Raw genomic sequence first — 18,322 nt, forward strand, 5'->3', positions numbered from 1 at the left:
ATCCCACAATATCAAACCGAAATCCCTTTTAAGAAGTTGTACACAGAAAAATACTGAAAAGAAAAAGTGAGCCATAAAAATGAATAGCAGCGGCTAATACAAACTGTAAGATACAAGAAGTATTAGTCAATCCAAACACGAGTGCAGTGTTCTGAGGGCAGAGCAACAGTGTGTTTCTAATTAATTTTCATTTAATCTATTGTATTCCACAAATATTAAACCAACATTACAGCTTTGAGATGTAGAACAAGCAAGAAATTATACAAAAATACTATATAATGCATGAATAATTCAATGTACAACAACAAAGAGTTCATCAGATGAGTAAAAGTATGAATATGTAGAAATTTCGTTATTTCTGTTCTAAACTTTTTAGCTCTTCGAAGCTTCAAGATAATTTAGGCAATGCATTGAAGACCGTAATACATAAACAGTGAACTCCAACTTTTATTGCAGCTGAAACTAACAGAGAATAGGCCTGATTTGTGTCTTGTATTAAAGTTACGAATTTTGTGTTTAGTATTAAAATGATCTTTACTTTAACATAAAACATAAACATAGAAAGAATGTACTCACAAAGTAAGGTGAACACCTCTAAATTTTGGAAAATCTGTTTACTTTATGTCTTTTTATGCACATTTGTTATTTTTAGGACTTTCTTTTGTAAAACAATAATGGTGTAAACAAGTTCCGTTATGCAAAACAATCAGTTAGTTCCAGAAACCTCCGTCGGCACATATAGACGGCCCAATTCAAAAGGGAAACAACTCAAAATGTAAACTTTTGACAAACCTTAATTTTAAAGCTTCATGTTCCTGTGAAAAATCCATTCTAATTTGACACTAAGAGTATATATAAAGCATCACTAACAGAATTTGGAGTAATTTCAACGATCCTTTGATCTTTGATGATGCTAGGGGCTGGATTAATTTTGATATATAGGCCTACTGTAGGCCCATAAATACAAATGTGGTTATTGAATTACTGACAATTTCTTTACAAACTTATACATTGTAAGATTTGATATTTCAATTATTGAAATATATTTTTCTGTTACAGATTTGGACACTGGTGCCAAAGATTACTCAAAAATTAGATTTAATTATGAATATCCAGATGTTCAGAAAACAAAACAAAATTTAACTTTGAACATTCCATCTCATGTAGCTACAAGAATAAGTAAAAAGAGACGTAACAGAAAACCATCAAGTAAGAAGACCTTTCGTGAAGTAACGGCCAACCAAGTTGCTGAAAACAGTAACGGAAAATTCAACCCAACTGCCACGACTGCTGGAAAATCACGGAATCAGAAATCACAAACTACTTTTCGGTTCGATATCCTTCATAATCACACGGCGAGTGAAAACGAAGTGACTACAACACGAAGCATTTTAAACATGAATGGTATACTAGAAGTGAAAAATGGAAGTGTGAATATAGAGGCATCTGATAAACACGAGAAGCCATTTTACACTATTTATTCAAACACGACTATTAGAATTAATAATGATACAGTCATTGCAATAGATAGAAAAACACAGGTTAAAAACGAAACAGTCACTGATAATCTTAACAGTACAGAGCATGTTATGGACAACGACATTTCTGAACGCTGCTTATTCTTACTCTCATGCCTTTTTAATTCAATGATGCCACGCAGAACAAACAATTTACGCGAAGAATATCCCGTCATTCCAACTCGTGTCACACAAGTATTGCCAGTGCAACAACAGGCACCACCGCCTATCATAATACACACAATTCCAGGGGCACCAGGCGCTCCTGGAATTCCTGGACAACCTGGATCACCAGGTGCCTCTGGAGGGCCTGGTTCACCAGGTGCTCCAGGACTACCAGGACAACCGGGGATATCTGGTGGACATGGAATTCCTGGACGTCCTGGAATAAATGCTGGTCCTGGAATTCCAGGTATGCCGGGATTACCAGGTGAACCTGGATTTCCTTCTGTACCTGGAATACCTGGCCAGCCTGGGTTTCCTTCTATACCTGGCATACCAGGTCAGCCTGGATTACCTGGTGGACAAGGAATACCTGGTCAGCCTGGGTTTCCTTCTGTACCAGGAGTACCTGGTCAACCTGGGTTTCCTTCTGTACCAGGAATACCTGGTCAGCCTGGGTTTCCTTCTGTGCCCGGAGTACCTGGCCAACCTGGAATACCGGGAGGACCTGGGTTTCCTTCCGTACCTGGAGAACCTGGTTTTCCTGGAATGCCTGGAGAACCTGGGTTTCCTTCAGTACCTGGAATACCTGGTTTTCCTGGAATGCCGGGAGAACCTGGGTTTCCTTCCGTACCTGGAATACCGAGTCAAGCTTTGTTTCCTCCTGTGCCTGGAATACCCGGTCAACCTGGAATTTCTGGCGAAAATGGAATGCCGGGTCAGCCAGTTACTTGGAAAATAACTTTTTTCTTTATAATTTGCTTAAATCCCAATGACAACGTATACCAAGGTTCAAAATTTGAAAATACATTAATTACCCAGCCCATTAAAATTTTTTACAAAATAATTCATTGTAATAGAGTTACAGGCATCAAGATAGAATTTCTAGTCTATACCTACAATACAAACCCCCCTATGACGGAATTTAATAAGCGAGTGATATATCTGCATCCAGATTACCCGATAATTGATCGAAGTCGTGCATTAATTTTTTTTGTAGAAGATGTCGTTCCATACATCGACGTAAGTGCTCTAGACTTCCATATATTTTATCCTTCACAAGTTGTTAATTCCTTTGCGCACTCCACACAAAGATTTCCACTCCAACCTCTTATTGTGTTTAATACGTATGGTATTGAACAATATTTTAACCAGGACATATATATTTCTATTCCCTTCAAATAGTTTTACTTACGAACAATTTGTCTAGAATGTCGCCTACGATATTATACAAGGTCGGGAAATAACAAAGTTTCCGCACAACAGATGTAGGTTATCTTCGTTACAGTAACTGCTGCTAGATTGAACTCTAACTAGCAGTTACTAGAGATTCCAGTAGATGTCTGCTCTACAAAGCTACTGAAGAGTTCAACATTAAGGTGCCATGATTGTGTTGTCATCTTGGTTACTTTGTTATATATGTTTTGGAAAAATAAGTAGTTCTCAATTTTCTGGAAATAGTAATAAAGATATTACACTGAACAACAAGAATTTTGCTCCGACTTAAAACAATGTGCCCCTTATGCTTTGATGTGCGCTGAATCCAAAAATGCATCTCCTTTCTTCGCATCACGTAAGGTCTTTAAGATATACTATGATTTCACTTTTCGATAAGCGCCCTTCCAGGAAACATCTGGCGCGGGTTGGAGGTTGTAAGCCAAAACGAAAGCTAATGCATTTTATGAGTTTATGACCTATTGCCTGTTTCTGGCATGTTCTTTCGTACTTCTAATAAATAAAAATATAGGATATTGGTCTCTTCTGTTCAGTAAATATCATAACAGTTCAAAGTGAGGTCTACGCAATCAACAAACAAGGGTGTGGTTTTCAGTATTTAAAAGAAAAGTTTACTAGTTTGAGTAAAAGCAAATTAAAATAATGAATTTTCATCGGTCCACAAATTTGCGAAGTTTTGGCTGACTCTTTGCTTGAGGAAAAATTTTTGTTACAGAAAAAATGGCATAGCCCGCTTTCAAATATGTTTGCTCAAATTTCCTTGGAAATTCTAGCACAGACGACTACATCGAATTTATGGAAACCATGTTAAGTGCATATGAGAAAATGGGGCGTAATATGTCTCTCAAAATACACTTTTTACATTCTCATTTGGATTTCTTTTCTCCTAACCTTGGAGCGGTAAGCGACGAGCATGGGGAAAGATTTCATCATGAAATATCTGAAACGGAAAGGTGATATAAATTAAGATCATTATCCTGCATGCTTCAAACTATTGTTGGTTCCTTGTAAAAGACAATCCCGGGTCTAGTTACAAACGGAAGTCATCCAGAAAATCCTTTTAAATGGTAAGTTCAAATTCCGAGATTTTTCTCATTTTACATATGAAATATTTTTATTTTTGTTCTGTTTTAAACTATGTAACATCATTCTTGTATCCAGTACACATTTTTCAAGCATTATGAGGCATTTTGAATCCCTAGTGTGTTGTATTTTTATCAGTAACAGTGAAAAATAAAAAAATGAAAAGTTTTTTCATAAAAAATTCAATTCAATTTCCCCGGAAAATGGTACGTCATGGGGCAATTTGGATTTTAAATTCAGATTTAGGGTACACATATTAGTAATATTCACCTATTTTTCTTTTGGAGCAAAACAAAAAGTAAAAATTTGTTGTTCATTATTATTATTATTATTATTATTATTATTATTATTATTATTATTATTATTATTATTGCCCATACTAACACTTGTGATGGACAAGTCGCAGTTGTGGTTTTCCTCGGGGTTCTCCCGTTTCTTCATATTAGGCATCTACTTGTGCAACATTCCGTCAACATTTCTCCACTTCGTGATCATTCCATAGTATTGCCCGAACGCAGGCTGGCGAAGCACGGGAGGGGACTGACCTAGAGACGAGGAGAGGTTGCCTGCTCGAAACCTGAGTACTCATAAAGGAGGGTTTTCAGTAAGACACGATGAAGTTGGCTGAAAGTGTTCATGTAGATCGATTTAAGGTTCCTGAAAACGATGGTGAAGGTCTCTTGTGTCGGAATTGCATATTTGTGAAAATGCAGCAATTTTTTAATCTCGATTGCATGTCGTTCTTGCGCGCAGCTTGTAGAGAGCACTAGAGTCGAGGAAACTACTTTCTTCCATCACTGTTAGAAACTAGAAGTAGAATATGTTCATATTTGCATTTAAGACGAAATGGATTTAGAGTAAACTCACCTATTATAATGAAGAAATAATAATATAATTTTAGTTTTGTTTCCGTCTTGACTTATTTTAATGTTAACCCAGAAGTATATTTGTTAACACATTTAAATATTGTACTTGTGAACGTTTTCGCCCATTTTGGACTCTTCAGACCTTAAAGATATCTGTACATAATTGCATAATACATGTTGTAATTCTGCAAACAATTAATGGAAATTTATAAATACACTAAAAACGTTTTCTAAAAAAGTACACTAAAATACAGCAACAAATAGTAGTTGTATGATAAATATACATATTTAATGTCATATTATAATCATTATGACAGCTAGAGATCGCGAACGAGTTATTATATTGGAACAATAAACTGTATAATGACTCAAAATGAATACTCGTTTAACAATAAGACTCTTAGGTTAAATTTGCATATTTTAACAGAAAGTCACATGATAATATTACATATCAAAAGAACTAAATATCATCAAAAAATCAAAAAAGTTTAGAAAGGTGTAAGCAGTCCTAGTTGATTGTTATATTGAAGTTGGTGTAAATAGAAAGGATGTGGATTGAAGGCGAAAGGTTTGGAATGACAAAATGAATGTTAAATGTAGTTTATATAAACTTAGGTGACGCTGTGATAATCTATTAAACACATATGTTGTGAATATGCTCACCTGTTATGTTTAAACAGCGGGATCGCCAAGAAATGTTCAGGACACAGCATCTTTTCACAATATAGGCATCTTATAACAGCTGCTTCTTCACACTTATCGACACAACAAACACTATTTTCCACACGCAACAGTATTTGAAGTACATTTTTGAAGGAATTTATTTTTCTTTCTGTATTATATCCACAATTTTTGCCAAGCTTAACATGTCTTGTAGAGGAGGAGATCAGAACTGATGGCAAACAACTGAATGCAAATTTGAACATATTTGAAGGGTTCAGAGCCATAGTGGGTCAAGCGCCATTTATTAAAAACAGAGAAAGGAAGGGTTAAAGTTAAGTGAATGCCATAGTTTAATGAAGATTGACATATCATTTAGTTTCAACATATATACTTTACATTACTTGCTATATGTTTCCATTGAATTATGGTAATAACTTCATTTTAACTCTTGTTTTCTACGGTTTTAGTAAATGGCGCTTGGCCTACTATGGTTCTGAACCCTTCATTTCACTTCTAGATTTCTAACGGGGATGAAAGAAATTAGTTTCCTCGCCTCTAGTGCTCTCTGCTAGTAGGTTATGAGTAGGGCTAGGATTTTGATGAAATTGCACCTTTTTTCTAGTAAGCCAGAAACATAGCTGCATTAGTATTTATATGTTATGTGATAAAATGAGTGTTTTAAGACATATTTGTTAGGGCATTTTTTTTTGTATTTTTTGCCTGTTTCAACTCATAAGAGCATCTTTTGTTTTATTCGAACATTTTTTAGGCATTTTAATTTAATTTTGGCCATAAATCCCCATTATTAACATAAAATAATCTTTATATCCTTTGATATTTGTCTACATATTTTGTCCATTAATATCCATTTTTTTACTTGGTTATGTAACGAAGCTGTATCAACTACGAGGTTATTTAGTGCCGATGGAATTGGTGATAGCGATATGATATTTGGCGAGATGAGGCCGAGGATTCGCCATAGATTACCTGACATTTGTCTTACAGTTGGGAAAAACCTCGGAAAAAACAACCAGATAATTAGCCCAAGCGGGAGTCGAACCCACGACCGAGTGCAATCCGGATCGGCAGGCAAGCGCCTTAACCGACCAAACTACGCCGATGGCTAATACCCATTATTTTGTATAATATTTTAATCGTTTTTCTACATAAATTTGTCATTTTAACGTAGTACACTCCAACCACCCCTTCAATATAGAATCCTCTATACCTTCAAATTCTGGGTAAGAGCGGCCTTGTGGTGAGCTACATGGAAATTACATCAGGTAAAATAATTAATTAAAGTGTACCACTTAGAAAAAATTATGTAAAATTAAATAAACTTAAATTTTGGTACTACTCGTAGAACTTAATTTAATTACTAGTCTAAATATTAAGTAGTGCTCTTTTCCTACTAAGCCAATTATGTAAGAACAATTTTTATGGCATTTTAAGGGTATTTTTGAAAGATTTTTAGGTCAGAAATGCATTGTTTTTAGGACATTTTTTTATGATTTATAGGTCATCAAAATCCTAGCCCTAGTTATGACCAAGCTGTGCGGAAGAACGACATGCAATCAGATTTTTAAAATTGCTGCATTTTCACAAATATGCAATTCCGAAACGGGAGGCCTTCACCAACGTTTTCAGGAACCTTAAATCAGTCTACATTAACACTTTCAGCCAAATCCATCGTGCCCTACTGAAAATCCTCCTTTGTCAACGAACCTTAGTGTAGTCAGTCGGTGTGGGTTTGGGAATGCACCTAGCTTGAGAGCGCAATAGATCTTGTAAGATTTTAGTGCCCTCTTCATTAACGGCAGAAAATTTGTCTATGAATATGGAATCTGTGAAAAACTATTAAACATCCATCGTTCAAACAACTAGAAGCTGTTTTCACTGCATCAAGGATTACATCCGATATCGCCTACGTGGTAATTGCAATTGGTTCAGTTTAGTTGCAGTAATAATATTACTATTTCCAGAAAAATATTTGAGAATCTATATATATATATATATATATATATATATATAATTTGAACTGGTAATGGAAATTACTGGAAAATGGCTGAATGGATTTTAATAAATGACCCCTCATTTTGAAGCTTGGAACCCAAAGTTTTTCAGAAAAATAGTAGTTTTCAGTGAAATATAATACATAATTTTCCTATTTTCCAAAATCCATCCTTCGTCAGTTTTGAGAACTAATTGCATTTCAGAATAAAACAAAACACACTACAATAAACAATAGGCTATTACACGAAGGCCATGACCTGCAGGATTGCTGGCATATTTAGAGTTCAAATTCAATTGGTTATTAAAAACTTCAAGACTTGCTAAAAATTATTTATAGGTCTGATTCTGCGGTGTGTAATTTTGTGAGTACAGCTGTGTATTGTATATTAAAATCTACAAAACTTGAGGTGATTTGATGACTTTATTACCATTATAAATGAAATATTATTATAGTTAATGCCATGATGTGACTATTTTTCATTAATTATACATATTAATGCTATATTGATGACATGAAAGTGAAACGTTTTGAAGTCATATAAGTAGCTGTAGAGAATATCTTAAATTAGATCTTCATTTCTATAATTTACTGAGTGGCGGCTATTTTATATAAATAAACTACAAAACTTACGCAAGATAATAATATTGTTATCTAAAGTCAAATATTTTTATAGTTATTAATCAAGTGGGTGGATCTTTTTCATATACTTAATGGCGGTGTAGTGTAGATATTTATATCCGTCATTCTCTTCAGTATTGGCTCGAGAGAGCGCAAGAATTACAGTTCCTAAGGTTCCTGGTAAAATAAGAGGCCTACAAAACTTTGTAGTCTCCCGATCATTTCAGCAAGATCTCTCAGCAGGATAAAATGTTTTTACCCTCTACATTTCAAGCTCTACATCCAGCAGCTATACCAAGATAGTACGTCTATTGTTCGAAAGCACAGCAAACCTGACTTTTTTTAACTTTCACCTACAATCCACAATGACCTGAAATAGCTATTGCTTTACTCCCATATGAAAAACCTATTGATCGTCCTGATATTGTTACTTGCGTTTTCGCGTTGAAACTCAAAAACTGAAGGTGGAATGATAGGTTCAAGAAAAAGTATTTGGCATAACAAAACATTCAGAGGGAGTATGTTTCATTATTATGGAAGCAAATAACTTTCAAAATGTCTGGTATTCTTCATTGAAAATAAATCTGAAAAAATTTTATTTAAACGTCTAATGAACTTAGTTCGCAGCCTTTGCTGCACAAGCCACTAGTATTATTTATATTTCCAAAACCAACATAACAAAGTAACCAAGACAACATAATCATGGCCTCCTCAATGTTGATTGCTATAGTACCCTTGTTGCTACTGAAGTGACATTGTTTTGTTGTTTTTCCATTCATTGCATGACCCGGTACCGAGATGATAATCTCATGACTTTTCGAATATGTACAATTTGAATAGTCACCAAGGCTCTTCTTAAGGCTTTCCTGACTTCCGTGAAACCAGAAGAAAGGAGGTAAAATACATGAAAAGTTGCAGATTAAACTCAATTATGTTGAAAAATGAAATGTTTATTGAAAAGTTCTCAGTATGAAGCACACTGTTATAGTAGATCGTACGATCTTCTCAGGCTGGGGATCCTCTTCATGTGTGCTGGAAGAACACTGTCACGTATGAATGCATTTTCACTTAATCGCGCACTAATGTATGTCGCCCTACCCAATTTTTGGACAACATGCATTACTGATGGAAAGTTAAAGTGCTCATGTATCTCCACTATATACCGGTATAGGCCTAATACGAGACACCTTATTTTGTAGAGTCTGAAGTTTCTTCATATTGGTTTTAGCGGCAAATCTCTAAGCTGGAATTATATATGTGGTATGTGTGTGGGCCATATTCATAGACATTCTTAGCGCGGGCTTTTGGTGGATGATCAGCGAACTAACGTTTTTCGTATTCATAAACCAGTGTCAGCGATATATGATATGAATCCTATTTAGCACGCTCGTAGCCCGGGCTAGCGAAATGTCTATGAATAGCATCCTGTGTCTAATACCTACCCACTTCACTTGCGTAATTCGGGTTCCGCATACTGCAGATAGATGGCAGGATTGCAACTCAAGTTGCACACCACTTCGGCAGGCCACATGATGTGTATAGCTATATGAAGAATTATTCGTGTACTAGAGTGAGTGTATGTGTAAGTGTAGTGTAAGAAATGGATGAGGATGATGATCAAGGTAGGAAAAGGGGAAGGAGAAACCCGCTGCCGGCACGTAGCCTACTTCTGTAGAATAGCACCAAGGGGGCCGTCAGGTTTAACGTCCACATCCGACGGACGAATCACTATCAACAGTGATATATACCTTCTCTTCATATGCACTGCGGAGAGATATTGGTGCACAATTTAGTGATTAAAAGTTGTGCACCGCCATCTCGCCTAGTTCCGAGATAGAAATTTTACATCAAAATTTCTGACCCTACCCGGAATCGAATCGGAATCTGAATCAACGTAGACCTACACTACCTATAGTGACAACATTCATTGCTTATACAGGGTGGAAGTGATATAACTGTACAAATTGAAAGTGAAATAGAATACATTAAAATAAATAAAAAAAACCTATTAAGCGTATTGTAATTAAGTGAATGGTCAATAAAAAAATATGATGAAAGTCTGTGTAATTTGGCCACAGCGCATCGCCAGCTGCACCTACGAATACACATACGAATAAAATTAAGGTCTGAATATCTGTATTCCGTCCTTTTGTCCCTGCAGCATGGATGCTACACTTTCTAATGGAAGAAAATAAAGATACTTGTTAATCTTTTCATTTCATTTGCAATAAAACCATGCATTTTGTTGAAAAACTGCAAACGTATCAATCATTTCTTATCAGTTTGTCTAATGATAAAATTAAAAATCAGAATGTCCACCATTGTGACTGAGGGGTTAGCGAGTCTAACTCCGAACCCAGCGAGCCCAGGTTCGATTTCCGGTCGGGACGAGTTGCCTGGGTGCGGTTTTTTCGGGGTTTTCCCCTCACTTCTATGGATGAATATCAGGTAACTTTATCAGGCGATTGGAACCTCACTCATCTTCGCCACTTCCTTTCCTCCCCTATAATCCTTTCATCCATTATCCCGTTACTTCTTCTGGTTTTCAGACCGCTCTACAGGCGGCCCTCCGAAGCTGCTGGCTCTCGACCGGTCTCCGTGGATTGTATTCATGTGATGATGGATAGCTTCTGCAACGGAACCCGGAGCAGACCTTCTTGGGGGAGGACTTCCGTCTCGGACCGTTAAGGGAGCGTTGGGGAGGTTGCCGAAGCAGGAGTGGTACATGGACTCTGTTGGCTGTAGGGACCGGTCGTTAAGGGGGTCAAGTGGTTAGGTCGGTGCGCGTAGAGAATCGGTGGGCACGCAACTCATCCCATATAGGGGGTGTACAATAGACCTCAAGGTCGTAGTGCGTGGGATGTTTCCTCCCTCCTAACAAGAAAAAAACAGAATCGTACGGATATACTTATCGAGTAAAACAATGTTAACATTTAGGGGAAAATTATACTTTTCTGAGAAAAGTGTTCATTTGGGACTAATATGGTATTAGAATTCTTTGTTAACTCAATCCAAGGAATGAGCTGTTAAAATCTGCACAGTTCTATTACTTTCATCCTGTATACTTACGTTTCTCGTCATATAGATTGTCAGGCTACCGAGCGTTGCTCAGCGAGTAGTGCGTTTGCCTGACTGGGTTTATTTACGAGGTTTTCTCTAACTGTAAGATGAATGTCAAGTAGTCATATGGCGAATCTTCGGCCTCATCTTACCAAATACCATCTCGCTATCACCAAGTCCATCGACGCTAAATAAGCTAGTAGTTGGTACATCGTCATTAAAACAGACTTGAAGTATGTTATTGTTCTAGCTATAAGAAAACCAATTTTCTTAGCCTAGTTAGGATAGGATCGGAATTTCAGTTGGTACTTGGTTACGGCTGCATTGCACGTAAACGAGAAAGTGTCTGAATGTGTGTATATATAGGCCTATATTAATAAACACACTTTAAATGTTATGTTGTTGAATTTTTATGTGTACTGTACAAATTTAATGGTTTCATTATCCTGCTTTTAGGTTTTTAAGGCATTTCTTTTATAGAGTAACTTATTTTATAATATTACCTTCATAACAATATTTACTGCATTTGTGATAAGCTAGAAACGCATTTGATAGTTTCCAGTGTTAACAGCCTTGATATCATGAAGTGTGAATGCATTAATATTGTAAAAGGAATGTGTTAATGAGTATAGTGAAATAGGCTACAGAAAACAGTTATTGTTGTTGTTTAGTCCGAAGACAGGTTTGAACCTCATAAGTAACACCAATAAGGCATCACTCATGAGGCAACTAGGCCAGGAGATAATGGGTAGGTTGGCCAGTTCCTTTCCCCCAGAACAGTTATATTAATAATTTTACTATGCAGAATTATTAAATGAGAAGGAAAATTCAAAACCGTTAACAAATAAAAAGTGGAACATTAAGAGCCAAACCAGTGATGACTCTGAAGATGGCGTAAAAATAATGAATCGTCAGCAATTCAAACGAGCAGAAATAACATGTTTATCTTCCAGGTGAATCAATAAAGTTATCGTCTGTGAACAAACATATAACCCGACCAGAATGTTATTACCCCTGGCCTTGACGGCACAGCTGTTTCTATACACTACGTCATCTTTCATCGGTAGAAAGCCGCGGGTTGTTGGGGGGACGGACGAATATGTACAGCTGTCAAAAAAAAAAGTGGCCGCACTCGTGAACAGCGAATATTTTCAAAGTCCACTTCGGGTCGCGGCGATGTTACACGATGCATGTGCTTGTACAAGCAGTTACGGAACTATGGAAGTGTTCCATATCTGCTCCTCGCAGATCAGCGGTAGAGTGCTTGTTTAATGATTTAAAGGTTGTGGGTTCGCATCTTCTTCAAGCTTTCATTTTATTTTTTAATCGTTCTTTAGCGATGTAAATGATATTCAAATTATCATTTATATCCAGTTATCGTTCTTGATGGATATCACGTTATTTATATTTTGTTATCGTTCTTTAGGGATATAAATAAAATTCAAGTCATCATTTGTATTCTGTTATCGTTTTATAACGATATGAATAATAATAATAATAATAATTATTATTATTATTATTATTATTATTATTATTATTATTATTATTATTATTATTGTATCTCCAGTGGGGGTTAGCCCTATTTTACATATGTATGTTAGGGTTATAGTTTTATACACAAAACAGATAAGCATAAAGAGAAATGGAAAAGAAAATTAAATTAGCTTACGCGATGTAAACAAAACATAAACAATCCGTAAATTAGGCATTGCGATTGCAAAACAAATATCAGTTATCAATTTGAAACATACAAAGACATTAACAACACACATACGTAACACTTCTATAACACAAATATGCAGCTTTCCATACCATACATCATAAATTAATACACAATAGTCACACAAACACAATCAAACTATAATTACGACATTTCGACGACATCAAGCATCCCATAACTGACTCACGTACATAACAAATCAAGCATCCGTTCCAACACATACACTTCAACATAGTAACCACACTTTTAAAAGTTACAAATTTGACTCCAAGAAGAATAAATAGGACACTGTTACTAATTACTATTCTTCTACAATTTCTTAAATACATCTGTAATAAATCTGTGAAATTCCGATATGAATAATATTCACGTTTTTTATATTGTTATCGTTCTTTAGCGATATAAATAATACTCAAGTTATCATTTACCCTATATTCTGTTTTCCTTCATTAGCATTATAAAATAATATTCAAGTTATTTATATTGTCATTGTTCTTTCGCAATATAAATAATCTGTATTTTATGTAGGTAATTATTATAACACAAATAAACATCTTTCTTTGTAAAATAGGTTACTTTATTTAGATAATTAAACACGTATTATATAATATCTTATATTAATTAAACAAACCGATATTTATCATTTATATTGTGTTATCGTTCTTTAGTGATACTGTATAAATAATATTCAAGTTATTTATATTGTAATCGTTCTTTAGCGATATAAATAACATAAATTTAATATTAGGTTTGGAAAAATCCAGTTGCATAATACTGCTATTAGTTTTTCTTTTTGTATTATTACATTATACTATCTTGAACCACAATAAAATGAAAAGGAGTAACGAGGAATTGAACCTGAGACGTTGACATCTAAATTCCGACGTTCGTCCGCTGAGCTACGAGGGCAAAAGTGTGGAAACATTTTCGGAAAAACTGGCCCAATCACACTCTAAGATCTTCTGATGATTCGTAGAAGCAGAAGCTAGTCCAGGATGCGGGGGGCAAAGGCTAATTGAGATTTCCCGATCTCTGATAGGGTCAAACATCCTGATAGAATTAATATTTAACCCTTGCCGTGACTTTCGGTGAAGTCCGGAGGGCCCAATTAGTCAAATCCACTCTCCTCATCTCCACGCTTGGGCCCCCTGGAATTTAATAAGATGCGAAAGAGATAGTGGTGTGCGGAAAGCAACGGGATGTTACCGCATTTAGGCCTATCCTTCCCAAGAAAAACTGCAAACATGAACAAAGGAAGCTTTAAATAGAAAAAGAAGCATCTTCTGCGGACCTCTGGAAAAAGAACTAAGGAAGAGACTAGTGAAGTGCTTTGTGTGGAGTGTGGCATTGTATGGGGAAGGAACATGGACATTACGACGAAATGAAGAGAAACGAATTGAAGCATTTGAAATGTGAATGTGGAGAAGAACGGTGCGTGTGAAGTGGACAGATAGAATAAGAAATAAAATTGTGTTTGAAAAAGTGAGTGAAGAAAGAATGATGCTGAAACTGATTAGAAAGATGAAAAGTAACTGGTTGGGTCTCTGGTTGAAAAGAATAATAGACGACATTAGGATATGTGGATCATATGCGGAGACTAAGAGGAAGGCAGAAAATAGGAAAGATTGGAGATTGCTGGGTTTGCAATGAAAGACCTGCCCATGGACAGAACACTTATGTATGTATGTTCAGAATGCCTGGAATATCGTGTCTAAAAACAGTCGCTATTTGCATAGACTAGTCAATTCCATGCCCACTCGACTGCAAGATGATCGAGATAAGAGGAAGATAGACTAAATATTGAATTATGGCTTTTTGTTTTGTTTTTTGAACGCTTAATTGTTTGAATGTTTTAAGGCCGACGCCAGTAAATTTGTTTTGTTTATGCCACGAAAGATATTTTTATTGAGAATAAAATCTTTTTTCTTTCCATTTGCAGCCACAATATCATAATGATAAAGTCATGGCATAATATATTAATGAACCTGATGTTAATTACTAAAATAATCGTAAAAGAAAAAGGAGCCATTATGTATAGTTTGTCTCTCTCAAAAACAGAACAAAAAAGAACATAAAAAGCACGTGGCTGTAGTCGAACGCAGGACCTCATGAATAAGAGGCCTGAACGCTACCATTATGCTATCGATAACACACAGAATACTTCAATTATAACTGTAGATATCAGGCAACGTGGTCCAACAACATGTAACATCGCCTGTCTCCGAATTGTAGCGAAGATACCCGAAGGGAACTTTGTTCCAGGAGAGCGGCCACTTTTTCTTTTGACAGCTGTACACAGGTGTTCCGATTTCTGCCACGGGTAATAACATTCTGGTCGAATTATACCCGTACGTTCTAATTTTGCGAATTAAAATGCGTAGAACACTATTAGTTGCTGAGTTTAAGCCCAGATCACATAGAAGATCGATCAACCTAATGCACTTTCAAGACAACTTTTATCAGTTTCACTATGCTGCAGTCTAGCAATTGCAAAAGAAATCACATTATAACCCTAATGGAATTTCATGGAGTAGTAGCTTGCTTCAGTACTTCCATCTAGCGGTAGTTACCAAGAAATTCATTTCCGACCGTGAAGATCCTAGTGGTTGTTCTCTATTATATGTTGACATTTCATAACATGAGAATGGCCAATCTGATATAGCGTCGTTTAGGGACATCTCGACACGCTAAAGAAAAATGTTAATTTTGGGATCAATTTATTTAAAGTTCATTCTAATTTTTCCCCCAATATACAGAGTGTTTCATAATTCCTTTTACAAACTTCTAAGGGTTGTAGAAGGGACTAAGTAAATAAAGTTTTGATTAGAAACCCATGTCCGGAAATGTATCACTTCGATGCAAAATAAATTTGAAGATCGATTCGATTTAAAATCTCCCGCTTCATGGTACGCAAACAATATTGGCTGAGAGCGACTCTTGCAGTCCCCTGATATCGTGTTTCTTCTGTTTACAATCAGTTCTACGGAGCCGGCTTTCACATCAGTTGTGATTCAGTCATTGAGCAGTAATAGGACGAGACAGCAGTCCCCTGATATCGTGTATCTTCTGTTTACAATCAGTTCTAAGGAGTCGGCTTTCAAATCAGTTGTGATTCAGTCATTGAGCAGTACAGGACGAGACAGACGATATCAGGGGACTGCTGTCTCGACCTGTACTGTACCTGTGTACAGAAGACACAATATCAGGGGACTGCTGTCTCGACCTGTACTGTACCTGTGTACAGAAGACACAATATCAGGGGACTGCTGTCTCGACCTGTACTGTACCTGTGTACGGAAGGCACAATATCAGGGGACTGCTGTCTCGACCTGTACTGTACCTGTGTACAGAAGACACAATATCAGGGGACTGCTGTCTCGACCTGTACTGTACCTGTGTACAGAAGACACAATATCAGGGGACTGCTGTCTCGACCTGTACTGTACCTGTGTACGGAAGACACAATATCAGGGGACTGCTGTCTCGACCTGTACTGTACCTGTGTACAGAAGACACAATATCAGGGGACTGCTATCTCGACCTGTACTGTACCTGTGTACAGAAGACACTATCAGGGGACTGCTGTCTAGACCTGTACTGTACCTGTGTACAGAAGACACAATATCAGGGGACTGCTGTCTCGACCTGTACTGTACCTGTGTACAGAAGACACAATATCAGGGGACTGCTGTCTCGACCTGTACTGTACCTGTGTACGGAAGACACAATATCAGGGGACTGCTGTCTCGACCTGTACTGTACCTGTGTACAGAAGACACAATATCAGGGGACTGCTGTCTCGACCTGTACTGTACCTGTGTACAGAAGACACAATATCAGGGGACTGCTGTCTCGACCTGTACTGTACCTGTGTACGGAAGACACAATATCAGGGGACTGCTGTCTCGACCTGTACTGTACCTGTGTACAGAAGACACAATATCAGGGGACTGCTGTCTCGACCTGTACTGTACCTGTGTACGGAAGACACAATATCAGGGGACTGCTGTCTAGACCTGTACTGTACCTGTGTACAGAAGACACAATATCAGGGGACTGCTGTCTCGACCTGTACTGTACCTGTGTACAGAAGACACAATATCAGGGGACTGCTGTCTCGACCTGTACTGTACCTGTGTACAGAAGACACACAATATCAGGGGACTGCAGAAGTCGCCCTCAGCCCATTTTGTTTGCGTACCGAGAAGAGGGAGATTTTAAATCGAATCGATCTTCAAACTTATTTTGCATCGAAGCGATACTTTTCCGGACATGGGTTTCTAATCAAAACTTTATCTACTTAGTCCCTTTTATAACCCCTAGAAATTTGTAATAGGAATTCTAAAAGAATTTGTATATGGATATGTTTTCCACACATTTCACATATCTGGTGCCAATGTGATTATTTTATATCATTATATTTTAAAAAAATACAAATTGATGCCGAAGTTTGATTTCTCCCATAATGGAGAAGATTTCTAGATAGTATGACAAACATAGGAAACACTTTAAAATCCAACATTTATAACACAAATTTTGCTCCTGAGATATAAATACTCGTATTTTATAAACTAAAACTATGGTTCCGCTACGGCAGGGGTCGGCAGAACGTCATATGAAACGCAGCCCGCATTGCAAGATGAGGGGTGGTAGAAAGCAGTAGGCTGGGGGGGGAGGAGAGGACTGAACCTCGACCCCCCCGTATAGTCTGAAAATAAGTAACCGAACTATATGATGTCTTAGCATCCTTCTGATGGATTTGAAATTACTCATCAACCTATCCCGATGTTTTAATTAGTGAAGTGAAATCTGGTTCTCCATCATAAGTTGCAATTTGTAATTACTCAAATAAATGTTGGTCTCTCAATCCTCAATCGGGAGCGCGCTTTACATTTAACGTGTCTCATTTTTTAAAGAAATTGCTCACATATATATGTCGAACCGAACATTGAAATAAACCTAGCACAAAATGACCTAAGGAGTGGAAATTTTGAATTGTAGTGAATTTTCGGGAAATTTTTAAATCTGAAAAATGTTACCTTATTTAGGCTTCTTTGCAAAGTTTCATAATTCCTATAATCTTCAAAACTCGTATAAAACTGTCCAAATGAGAGTATTTCACTATAAATAGGATGTACCGGTTCCCAAAATTGATTGTCGTTGTCGTTTTCAATTCCAGTCTACAACACTCAAAATATCACCAACATCTACTGCATTCGTGATGGATGACACTGGCAGCAAAACTGTGTCCGGAGAACACCCACACCAACGACACGACAGTTTTATTTTTCACTGTTGTCGTGCAGTTGCCAGCCAGAAAGGTTAACGACAAAAATGTGTTTCAACAATTTGTCGCCTGTGGAACATAGACTCTGAGTTAGAG

The 18,322-nt window shown here is 36.8% G+C and overlaps 1 protein-coding gene across 1 annotated transcript in view; it reads left to right on the plus strand.

The window, feature by feature from the left end:
• The first annotated feature begins 560 nt into the window (after window positions 1-560).
• The window catches only part of LOC138709971 (collagen alpha-2(IV) chain-like), a 65,628-nt gene continuing 47,866 nt past the window's right edge, over window positions 561-18,322 (plus strand). Inside the window, exons 1-2 of the mRNA XM_069840653.1 lie at window positions 561-2,863; window positions 15,918-16,917. Of these exons, the coding sequence (XP_069696754.1) occupies window positions 1,398-2,863; window positions 15,918-16,917 (2,466 nt within the window). The 5' untranslated portion in view covers window positions 561-1,397. The remainder of the gene's footprint in view (window positions 2,864-15,917; window positions 16,918-18,322) is intronic.

The sequence above is a fragment of the Periplaneta americana genome, chromosome 12 (assembly GCF_040183065.1).
Source record: "Periplaneta americana isolate PAMFEO1 chromosome 12, P.americana_PAMFEO1_priV1, whole genome shotgun sequence".
NCBI lineage: Eukaryota > Metazoa > Arthropoda > Insecta > Blattodea > Blattidae > Periplaneta > Periplaneta americana.